The sequence below is a fragment of the Colobus angolensis genome, unplaced genomic scaffold, assembly GCF_000951035.1.
Source record: "Colobus angolensis palliatus isolate OR3802 unplaced genomic scaffold, Cang.pa_1.0 Scaffold42, whole genome shotgun sequence".
Lineage (NCBI taxonomy): Eukaryota > Metazoa > Chordata > Mammalia > Primates > Cercopithecidae > Colobus > Colobus angolensis.
The window spans coordinates 1,660,640-1,672,239 of record NW_012117599.1 but is presented as its reverse complement, the minus strand read 5'-3'; the positions used below and the strand labels follow the sequence as shown (position 1 = coordinate 1,672,239).

General features: G+C 54.1%; 1 protein-coding gene across 3 annotated transcripts in view; it reads right to left on the bottom strand.

Moving 5' to 3' along the window:
• The window catches only part of ZAP70 (zeta-chain (TCR) associated protein kinase 70kDa), a 26,617-nt gene that overhangs the window by 10,290 nt on the left and 4,727 nt on the right, over nucleotides 1-11,600 (bottom strand). Inside the window, exons 1-3 of one of the 3 annotated variants that reach the window (XM_011956540.1) lie at nucleotides 4,226-4,448; nucleotides 4,017-4,055; nucleotides 3,653-3,813 (exon numbers count right to left, since the gene is read on the bottom strand). In XM_011956540.1, coding sequence (XP_011811930.1) covers nucleotides 3,653-3,813; nucleotides 4,017-4,055; nucleotides 4,226-4,258 — 233 coding nt within the window. In that variant the 5' untranslated portion in view covers nucleotides 4,259-4,448. Of the gene's footprint in view, nucleotides 1-3,625; nucleotides 3,814-4,016; nucleotides 4,056-4,225; nucleotides 4,449-4,470; nucleotides 4,894-11,600 lie in introns of those variants that run through there. The other 2 variants (XM_011956538.1, XM_011956539.1) reach the window with 2 other exon arrangements.

Below are 11,600 nucleotides of genomic sequence, written 5' to 3'. Positions count from 1 at the left end.
TCCGTTCTTCGGCAATTATGAACTGCGCTCAACGGTAAGCATGGTCCTGGTCTTCACTCTAGGCCTGAGTGGCACGTGTCTTTCTCTCACACCCCGAGCCCTGAGAAAGCTGTTATAGACTTCAGGAACCGCAAGAAGAAGCTCTCACAGTTTCTGTCCAAAGCGTGCCTTGCCTAATTTCCCAGGAGCCGAGTTCCTTGCAGCTGCTTCTGGTCTCTTGACATTTACCCAGAATGGTCACTGTCCCTCATACCCCTGTGCCAGCTGTTTCTGGACCTCACTGCCAGCCATAGGCTCTATGTCATGCCCAGATGCTGGGCATCTCTCCTTCCTAGCCACACCCTCCCACCACCAACGCTGGTCCTATTTGCCTGGGAGACTGCACGCCAGTTTGACATGCGATGCACAGACAGCTGCTTACAGCTGTTGGCCCTGGCTCTCCTGAGACTCCTCTCATCTCAGTAGACTGGTTAACTCTAAGCCTGTCATGAGCTCTGCTGTGTTACACAAAAAGTGTTTAAACTTTTCCTTTGGGCAGTGAAACCTTTGCCACACAATACTATACGTGGAAGCCTAAGATAGTAAACAGATCAAAGCTGAGCTGCTGTTGTCATTCAAGCAGAATGGGGGCCCAAATCCCACCTGTTCAATCCTCCACTCACTCTCCCACCCCCTAGAATCCTCTGTCACTCTCAGGAGGCTTTCGGGAATCTGGGGGAAATTTTTAAGCCATTACAGTGGCAGAATCATGACCTGTACGTGTGTGTGTGAGTGCAGGATGAAGAAGAGAGATGGGGGCGAGGAGGGAAAGAGAACAAGAAAGGGAAACTGAGAAGAGAGGCAGAGACTGCGGGGATGAAAAACTACATTGGGGATGTAGTGGGAAACCAGAGTAGAAACTCAGATTATAAAATCCAAGACAGGCCGGGCGCGGTGGCTCAAGCCTGTAATCCCAGCACTTTGGGAGGCCGAGATGGGCGGATCACGAGGTCAGGAGATCGAGACCATCCTGGCTAACACGGTGAAACCCCGTCTCTACTAAAAAATACAAAAAACTAGCCGGGCGCGGTGGCGGGCGCCTGTAGTCCCAGCTACTCGGGAGGCTGAGGCAGGAGAATGGCGTGAACCTGGGAGGCGGAGCTTGCAGTGAGCTGAGATCCGGCCACTGCACTCCAGTCTGGGCGACAGAGTGAGACTCTGTCTCAAAAAAATAAATAAATAAATAAATAAAATCAAAGACAGATGAAATTTACATTTTATGAAGGAGAAAGCAGAGACGGGAGGAAAGAATCAGCTAAATCAATAGGAAGGGCTTAGAGTCTTCTTTGTGTCCAGCCTGGGGAGAGCCCCTGGACTCTCAGGCACCTGGGGTAGCTGTCTGGACGAGGGGGATATGAGCATGTGAGATGTGTGAGCTAATGTTAGTAACATCTTGGCGAGGGTCACACCTGGGGTGGGGTGATGCAACATCTGGAGGAAGGTGGGTAACACCTGGACCAGCCATCACCATGTACTGCAAGACGGAGCCCTCCAGAGGCAGCCCCTGCCCTCAGGCTGACAGTCCAAAAGGAAAGAGAGACAGCCCCCAACACCCATGTTCACAATGCCCATACCTTCATGACAACCCCCTTGGTCCAATCCTACAACCAACCTTTTGCAAAAATGGCTCCCTGCATTCCTCTCCCTTAGGGAGTCCCTTCCCTACAGTGACTTTGGTTTTGGTCGTGTGACTTGCTTTGGCCAATAGGACATCAGTGACATTACAGAAACAAAGGCTTGAACTTGCCGACTGATCTTGGGAACCCTGCACCACCACCACACGAACAAGCCCCAGCTCCTTGCTGGATGATGACTCCACTGGGCCATCTCATCCCCATCACCCAGGTGACACTGAGCCAACGGCCAGTCATGTGAGTGTAGCCATCCCAGCCTATTCAGGCCCAGCCTAGATGACCCAAACCAGAACTGCTTAGTTAGCTCACAGAATCGGGAAGAGTAATAACTGTCATTTTGAGCCAATAAATCTTAGGGCTGTTTGTTACGTAGCAAAAGCTAACGGATACAAATGCAAAGGTTTCCTCTTAGAGAAAACAGCCCTGTCCTGAGCTGTTCAGAAGTTGTGCCAGCAGTTGAGTATTACCTGCAACATGTATCTAAGAACTCCCTCAGAAGCCTGGGAAACTCCACTCCAATTTACAGCCTAAATCTGAATCTGTACGGTAGGGTAAAAAGAGTTGTTTTATCAGCGCACAACAGAATCTTGGAGAGGGAGCTGCATCTTGCAAAGAAGCCTGCAGGCAATCTACAGAAACTTCACATGGGTGAGGAAAATCAAGGGATGTGGTCATTTCCTCCAAGTGGGTTGACCTCAGGAGAGGAAACAGCCCTGGGGGAAGCAGGTGACCCGAGGGACCTGCTGGGCGGGGGCTCAGGCCAAGAAGCACTCACGAGAAGGAAGGCCCCGGAATTATCCCCACAGATTTCTTGGGGGAAAACACTGGGCTTCCTGAGGTCATGGGAAAGAGGCAGCACCAGTTTCTCTGTATTCTGAGGCCTGAGTGACCTCAGCTGCACCTGGATACCATCTGTTATAGAAAAGATCCCGCATCCAAACCAGAAAGCAAGAGCCCCAGCAGGGCTGTCGAACACCCAGAGTTTTAAAAAGAGCTTGTGAGAGATTTTTTTCACATTAACAAATTCACAAACAGCCACACGGCCTCAGCTGTGGCTCAGACACGCACGTTCACCCACATATAAAAGCTAACATTTACCACATTTTTCCTATGTCAGTTACCATCCTCTCGCTTCACACGGACTAATTCCTGTCATCCTTCTAGAGGACCCCGGGGGGAGGTACTGCTGTCAACCACAGGACAGTTACAGAGGGCTGCTTCATCACTCGCCCGGGATCCCACCTCACCTGGGGGAAAAGCTGGAAGTCCCTGCCCTGCCCTCACCTCCTCCCATTCTCCCCCTCACCTACCCAGCTCCAGGCACATGGCAATGTTTCCGGAACACACCAGGTAGACTCCTGCCTCCTGATCTTTGCACCAGCCATTGCATTTTCCAGGAACACCCTTCCCCCTGAAAGCTGCACAGCTCACTCCTCAGCTTCTTTCCCTTACTCAAAAGCCACCTTCTCAGGAAGGCCTCTTCCGACCACCTAATCGAAAATTGCAACCCCTCCCCACCTGCACACATGGCACTTATACCATCTGACAGGGTCTCTATTTTACTGATTCCTTTTCTTGTCCACCTGCCCCATGAAGACAGGCACTGTGTCTGTTTGGCTCATTGCCATGTCCTCAGTGCCTGATACACAGTAGGTATTCAGTAAGTAGTTGTTGATTGAAGGAGGGGAAACAGGCAGACAAATAAGGTCTGCTACTTGCCCCAAGGGCCACAGCCAGCAGGTGGCAGAAGCGGGATTCCAAGCCAGGCCAACGGACCCACTCTGGAGGCTTTCCTGGTCACTGCCTCTACTTCCCTATGCGCAAGGTCCTTTGCACATCAGAAACGCACAACCCACTTGCACATGGGAGCACAGGCACATCCTCACGGCCCACCTGCACGCTCACGTCTGCCCCAGTCCCCAGGATCCCTGCCAACGAGCCCCAGTCCTCACCGCACCCAAACCCCGGGCCCCACATACAGGAACTTGCCGTCGGTCTGGGTCCCAGCGTAAAGTTTGCGCTCGGCCTCCTCACGCGTCAGGCTGCTGTGGTACCAGGGCATCCGCTCGTGGGCCGTCGTAGCAATAAGTTTCTCCACCTGCGGTGCCTGGCTGATAATGGCCTGCTCCAGGGCCTCGCCCTATAAAAGGAGAGTCGAGGAGGTCTGTAGGTGTGGCCAAGTGCTCGCCACAGGAACCCCCTTCCGGGAGCCCCGTCCCAGAGGACTCCCCACCCCACCTCACCCAGGCGTCCCTAGCGCGTGTTACGCAGGTTGTCGAGGACCACTTCCTTGCCCCCTCCATGGTCCCCTCCCCAGTCCAGCTAGGGAGGAACCACTCCCACCTTCCAGCACGGCCCCAAGCGTATCTCCAGCTTGAAGACCTAATTCAGGTACTTGTGCAGGGCGGCGTCACTCAGGCTGTGCAAGACTACAGCCCATCTTCCCAGACAGCCGCCCTACCCTAAGGGCGCACCCTAGCCCCCAGCACCCACCTCTCAGCCTCGCCCCCAGTCCAGGCCTCGCCTTCGCCCGGCCCAGTGCATCCCTCCACCTTCCCACCTGGCACAGTAGCGCACCATGGCATCGCTCAGCCTGCGGAAGGCGACCGCCACCGCGGAGCCCCTACCTCTGAGGCCTCCTTTCAGGTTCTTCCCCAACCGGTGCCCCACCTCTCCAGCTTCCAAAGGGGACCGAATGGGGAAGATGACCTTTTCCTCCCTCCTATCCCCCAAAACCCCGGACTGCCCCTCTCGGGCCACGCCTCTCCAGACCCCGCGCCCCAGGCCGCGCTCTCACCTCCAGCTTCCAGGTCTGGCGCACGTAGTCGCGCACCATGGCGTCGCGCAGGCAGTCGAAGACGCCGGGCTGCGGTTCGAGGCCCGACGGCCGGTTGCACGGCTTACGCAGGTTGCAGGGCAGCCCGTCGGGGTCGCGCGAGTAGAACTCGCAGAGCTCGGCCGGTCCACAGTGAGCCTTGCCGCCGGCGATGGCGTAGGTGCCGTTGAGCTGGCGCTCGATGGGAAAGTGGTGGAAGCGCACGTCGTGCACCAGCGACAGCACATAGCCGCCCAGCGAGCGCAGGCACTGGCGCAGCAGGAAGAGCCCGTCCGCCATGCCCGCCAGCTTCAGGTGCTCCTCGGCCTCGGAGCGCGAGATGCTGCCGTAGAAGAAGGGCAGGTGCGCCGCGGGGTCTGGCATCGCCCCTGGGCCTCCCCAAACCTGCGGATTCACAGAGGGTCGGAGGCACATCAGGGCCTTCCTGAACCCGGTGCGTGGGGCCCAGAGACGGCGCAAGAGACTCCGCGTGGAGGGCATCAGTGCCGCAGGCTGAGCGCGCCAAGGGGGCAGAGCCTGCTCTGAGCTAGTCAACCTGGAGAGAAGCCGCAGCCTGCTGGGCACAGATCCAGAAGTCCCAAACCCCTCTCTGACCTTCCAGAGACATTATGTGGACACTCAGGCACGCCAACTGGTCCCCAAGAACCAACACCTGTACCCATCCCTTCGTGTCCCAACCACGTGCTGAATTCTTGTGTTTCAGGCCCAGTGCTGGGGATATGCAGGCTCCAGGCAGACGCGGTCCCACCCCGCCCTCTCGAACGCAACACTCTATGGAGAGAGAGCCGAGAGATAAACTGAGAAAGAAACAAAAACAATCATTACAGACTGAGGTCGGCATTACAAAGGAAATAAGTGGAGTGACATTAAGAGAGAGAGGAGGTGGCTCTCGCCAGGACGGTCACCTTCTCCGAGGAGCTAGCATGTGAGTGGAAATCTGAAGGAGGAGCCAACTTTTCAAAAAGCGTGGTGGACAGCGCATCAGGGAGAGGGGACGGCACGCACAGAAGCCCTGAGGCCGCACCCAGCTTTGTTCAACCCAAGGGCCCTACCTCTCAGCCTCCCCTGTCGCTTCCACTGACCCTTTCCCCTCGGCCTTAGCAGGCCCCCCTCGCCTTGCCCTCTGCCTTCCTTGGCAAGTTTCTACGGAGCATATGCTAATTTGAATAGCCGTCCCTAGGGGACTGGTTAAATACATTAGGGTTTAATCTCAAAGTGAACTTTGATACGGCTATTAAACAAACAACACGTGTGATTGAGGGGAGGAGGCATTAAGGCTATTTAGACGGATGGACATCTGGTAAGGCAGATAACTTAAAACTGCCTGCCCTCAGCTTTCTGGGGTGATGGTGATGTCCTGTATATTCACAGGGCTTGGGTTACACAAGTGTCTGATCTTGCCAAAACTAAGAGAACGTACACTTAAGATGTGTTCATTTAATTGTATGTGCCTCCCTCAATTAAAAAAGAAACATAAAATATTGAACCCTAGGTAACAATCTGCGTGCAGAAATGTTTAGGAGTGATGGGAACTGAGGACTGTAATCTAGTTGGAGAGCACCCCCCAAAATAACACTGATGCATGGACACACAGAGCGAGAGGGACGGATAAAAGGTTAGACAGCCAGAGAGACACAGTGGGCTCCTGTTTTCTCCGCAGTTCTATAAAGTCAATGCAAACACTGAACTAGCAAATATAGAACTATCCCTCCTAGGGGAAATGTAGAGTTAGATTCCTAGGAACCTCTGTTTACATTTTCATCAACTGATCAAGATATAACCTTGTTTTTTTGCGAGTTTCTGCTTAAAGACACCTTATTTAATATACCTGGTTGATTCACTGACATTGAACACTCAGCCAACAGCACTATAAGTTTATCTGACATGTTTTCTCCGTAAGGCACATACAGCCTTCTAGCCCTTAGGAATGCTAGACAGCATGTCAGCACTATGGTTGGGGGCCATGTTAACCAGTGAAATCACCAACAAAAAGCACAAACATTCAAAATATATGAGGCCGGGTGCGGCGACTCATGCCTGTCATCCAGTACTTTGGGAGGCTGAGGCGGGTGGATCACTTGAGGTCAGGAGTTCGACACCAGCCTGGCTAACATGGTGAAACCCTGTCTCCACTAAAAATATAAAACATTTGCCAGAGGTGGTGGCGGGCACCTGTAATCCCAGCTCCTTGGGAGGCTGAGGCAGGAGAACCTCTTGAACCCAGGAGGTGGATGTTGAAATAAGCCAAGATCAGGCCACTGCACTCCAGCCTGGGCAACAAGTGCGAAACTCTGTCTTTAAAAAGATAAAGTAGGCCAAGTGTGGTGGCTCACGCCTGTAATCCCAGCACTTTGGGAGGCCAAGGCGGGTGGATCACAAGGTCAGGCGTTGGAGACCATCCTGGCCAACATAGTGAAACTCCGTCTCTACTAAAAATACAAAAAATTAGCCGGGCATGGTGGCGGGCGCCTGTAGTCCCAGCTACTCAGGAGGCTGAAGCAGAATTGCTTGAACCTGGGAGGTGGAGGGTTGCAGTGAGCCGAGATCACGCCACTGCCTCTGCACTCCAGCCTGGGTGACAGTGCGAGACTCCAATCTCAAAAAAAAAAAGGATAAAATAAAAAAACAAAATATGTGGCACCACCAAACAGAACATGAAAAAGACTGGCCAGGTGCGGTGGCTCACGCCTCTAATCCCAGCACTTGGGAGGCCAAGGCGGGCAGATCACAAGGTCAGGAGATGGAGACTATCTTGGCTAACATGGTGAAACCCCGTCTCTACTGAAAATACAAAAAATTAGCCGGGCGAGGTAGCAGGCGCCTGTAGTCCCAGCTACTTGGGAGGCTGAGGCAGGAGAATGGCGTGAACTCAGGAGGCAGAGCTTGCAGTGAGCTGAGATCACGCCACTGCACTCCAGCCTGGGCGACAGAGCGAGACTCCGTCTCAAAAAAAAAAAAAAAAAGAACGTGGAAAAGACACTTGTCTGCAGCATGAGAACGTTTGCCTTGTACATCCTCAGTGGGAACATCTGTATCGAGTGACTCATATTTTTGCCACTCTGTATGTCTGAGAATGACCACAAAAGTGCCACGTTGGCTTTGGGGTTTCAAATAATTGTTAACAAGTAGGTGAATTCACAAATAAGAACTCCACAAACAGTGTTGATCAACTGTATGTGATAAAACAATTATAGCAAATCATTAACTGCTGAATCTAGCAGGTGAGTTGTTGGCGTACAGTTAATTCTATTTTCTGCATATTTGTAAGTTTTCGTAGAATGTTGGGGAAAAATACCTCTCCGTAGCGGTTACGAGGCGTTTCTCTACTAAGAGAGGCCCAGCAAGGCTACCCAGGCCTAAGTTTGCATCGGAGAAGTGACCTTGGGTGCCCTTCTGAGTTATGCAAATGGAACCAAGGGGTAAAATGAATGCTTTTGTGAATCGAGAGAGGCTTCCTCTGCCCTGGGTGTCCAGGGATGGGCTCTGGAGCTGAAAGGAAGGTACTGGAATGGGAATCAGGTGAGGTCTGGGTCAGAGTAGCCGGAGGAGGGGCCAGGATCTGCATTGTAACCCCGATTAACTGTGATGGTGAGGTTGGGAGGGCCAAGCTTGAGGGGGGGTCCTGGACAGGTGGGTGTTCCACAGATTCGTAAGGGACTGCATTTGTGGCTCCACCTGGAGACACAGGTCACCATTCCACAAGAGTGTTTTTAAAAAGTCATGAAGTGGGCCGGGCGCGGTGGCTCAAGCCTGTAATCCCAGCACTTTGGGAGGCCGAGACGGGCAGATCACGAGGTCAGGAGATCGAGACCATCCTGGCTAACACAGTGAAACCCCGTCTCTACTAAAAAACACAAAAAACTAGCCGGGCGAGGTGGCGGGCGCCAGTAGTCCCAGCTACTCGGGAGGCTGAGGCAGGAGAATGGCTAAACCCGGGAGGCGGAGCTTGCAGTGAGCTGAGATCCAGCCACTGCACTCCAGCCTGGGCGACAGAGCGAGACTCCGTCTCAAAAAAAAGTCATGAAGTGATTGGGCGAAGTGGCTCACACTTGTAATCCCAGCACTTTGGGAGACCAAGGCGGGTGGATCACATGGGGCCAGTAGTTTGAGACCAGCCTGGCCAACATGGTGAAACCCCGTCTCCATTAAAATACAAAAAATAAGGGCCGGTGACTCACACCTGTAATCCCAGCACTTTGGGAGGCTGAGGCGAGCGGATCACGAGGTCAGGAGATCGAGACCATCCTGGCTAACACAGTGAAACCCTGTCTCTACTAAAAAAAATACAAGAAATTAGCCAGGCGTGGCGGCGGGCACCTGTAGTCCCAGCTACTCGGGAGGCTGAGGCAGGACAATGGCGTGAATCTGGGAGGTGGAGCTTGCAGTGAGCCAAGGTGGTGCCACAGCACTCCAGCCTGGGTGACAGAGTGAGACTCCGTCTCAAATAAATAAATAAATAAACTAAAATACAAAAATTAGCCAGGCGTGGTGGCGGGTACCACGCTACTCAGTCCCAGCTACTCAGGAGGCTGAGGCAGGAGAATCGCGTGAACCCAGGAGGTGGAGGTTGCAGTGAGCTGAGATCATACCACCTCACTCTGGCCTGGGTAACAGAGTAAAACTCCATCTCAAAAAAGGAAAAAAAAAGTCATGAAGGCTCCTAGGTATTCACTCTAAAGAAACGGAAATTTACATTCACAAAAAAACCTACCCAGGAACCTTTATAGCAGTTCTAGCCACAGTTGCCAAAAATTAGGGATAACTTAAATGTTTCCCAGCAGATGAATGAGATACGCCATGGGACATGCCTACCGTGGAATTCTACTGGCAATGAGTGGAACGACATACGGAGATACACGATTCCACGGATACATCGCAAAGGCCTCCGGCTGCGTGAGAGAAGCCAGGCTCGAAGGGCTACTAACTGTGATTCCACGTACAACTGCAGGGATGGAAAACGCGCCAGGGGTTGCTGGGTGCTGGGGGTCGGGGAAGGAGTGATGACAGAGGGCAGGAGGGAATTCGGGGCAACCGTCTGTATCTTGATTGATGTGGTAGCCTCTGGGCTGTACGCATTTGTCAAATCTCAGAATTTTGAACTAAAATGATATAAAAAGTGTATTGTATGTAACTTATACCCCAAATTTTGATTAAGGGGGAAGGGAATTGGAAGATACAAACACAATGGACACTAAAAATGCTAATGAAAATAGGAAAAGTGATTAAGGGCTGTCTACACTCCCGTCCCTATGTCCCTGACTCCCAGCCTTTTCAGCCAGACCCATGGTCTGCGCCCACCCCCCAGGCTGTTCTCCAGCACTGATAGCACCCCTGGCAGTCTGTGGGCACCAGACAAGCCCTCTGTGACCTCCTCAATCCTGGGTCCCCTGAGTGGCTGACACCAATGACTCCTCCCTCCTGCTTGAGCCTCACAGACCTCTCTGGTCCTTCACCACCCCCTGGCTTGCCTCTGCCCTCTGACCATCCTGCTTACTCTCCTTCCCCCAGCCCCGTCCCCTTACTTGGGTCATCCTGTCAGTAGCCATACATGCTGCCACACCCATCTCTCCCTGCGCCCAGATCTCTCGCCTGACTGAGGTGGGTTGGTGCTGGCATCATCTCCTTTGATCTCCACCAACTGTTTCCATTAATACAACCAACTAAGATCCAGACTGCACGCTCATGCTGCCTGTGGCTGGCTGAACCCCACAGTCCATTTCCACAGAGCGGAGCTCCAGAGTCTGCAAGTTGCTCCTTGGCAATTCTTCCCCAAGGCCTCCCTTGCTCAAGACCCTACTGTCTACTGCATTGGATCTCCCCAGCCCTCTGCCCCAGCTGAGCTGTGCTACTTGCTTTCCTTCAAAGGACGTTCATACTTTTATCCACACAGTACCCTCCACCTAGTGCACCCTTCCGTCTCCCCTCCATCTTCTCCAACCCAGCCAGCCCTTCCTTGAAGACTCCTAGAGCCACTCCCACAAAGCCTGAGGACGCGGGATGAGGCAGCAAACTGAGGGCTTGTCCAAGGACCATGGGTGCAGGGTAGCAAAGCTGGTCCCTGGGGCCGGAAGCTGTGGCAGGAAACTGTCGCCAACACAGTTTGAGAAGCTCCTCCCCACGTGGCCGCAGGTGCAGCCTGGGTAGCTGCAAGCAAGTTAGGGCAGAAGAAGAGATGAGAGAGGCTCAGTGCCCAGCCCAGGGCTGCCATCTGTGACCCCAGGCTAAGGAGTCCCAGAGGCAGGCTCTCTTCCTGTATCTCAGCTGCATCCCAGCTTCCCTGTCCCAGGGCCCAGGAGGACAACCGTCATCACAAGCACCGCCCACAGCAGGCAGGTCGGGTGGTGGGCGGCTCCTCTTCCACCCCTGGGGCCTTTCTGGACCGTCCTCACTAGTAAAACTTGGGGCCCAAGTTCCCAGGGACCCCATGGCCAGAGATGCTGGGGAGGCCAGAGAAGGTGGGCAGAGGTGGCAGAGATGAAAAGTCCAGGGGCAAGAGGGGGGAGCATTTGCCACGCAGCGGCTAGCCAGAGTGTCTGCTGTCAGTGAGCTGCACCGATCTACAGCTCCCCAGGATGACCCCAGACCCCAGGCGGGGGATCCTTTGTTTCTGTTCTCAGCTGTGTCCCTGCAGACTCGCGGCCCTCCCAGGAGACACCCACCCCGAGACCCACCCCGGCCCTCGTCCTGCCTGGGCCACCCCAACGGGCAGGACTTGGGTTAGGAGCCCTATCCCTCAGTCCCCAGCGAGCCTGTTCGTTCCCCAAGCCTGGCCTACGGTTCTCCCCAGGCTGACCCCAGCCAGCTTCCTCTGGAGCTCACAGTTCGGAGATCGTAGTTTGGCCTTCCCAGAGCTTACAGCCCCAGGATCCCAGCAGAGAGATCACAGCAGAGCAGCCACGGGGCACCTGCCCCACGCTCACAGCCCAGGCCCTGGGAGGACAATGGGAGGAAGCCTTGGAGCCTGGTCAGAAGGACCTGCCTGGAACCTCACCATTTACCCGGCCTCCTGGGGTAAAGGCCTGGAACCCCACCATTCACCCGGCCTCCTGGGGTAAAGGCCTGGAACCCCACCATTCACCCGGCCTCCTGGG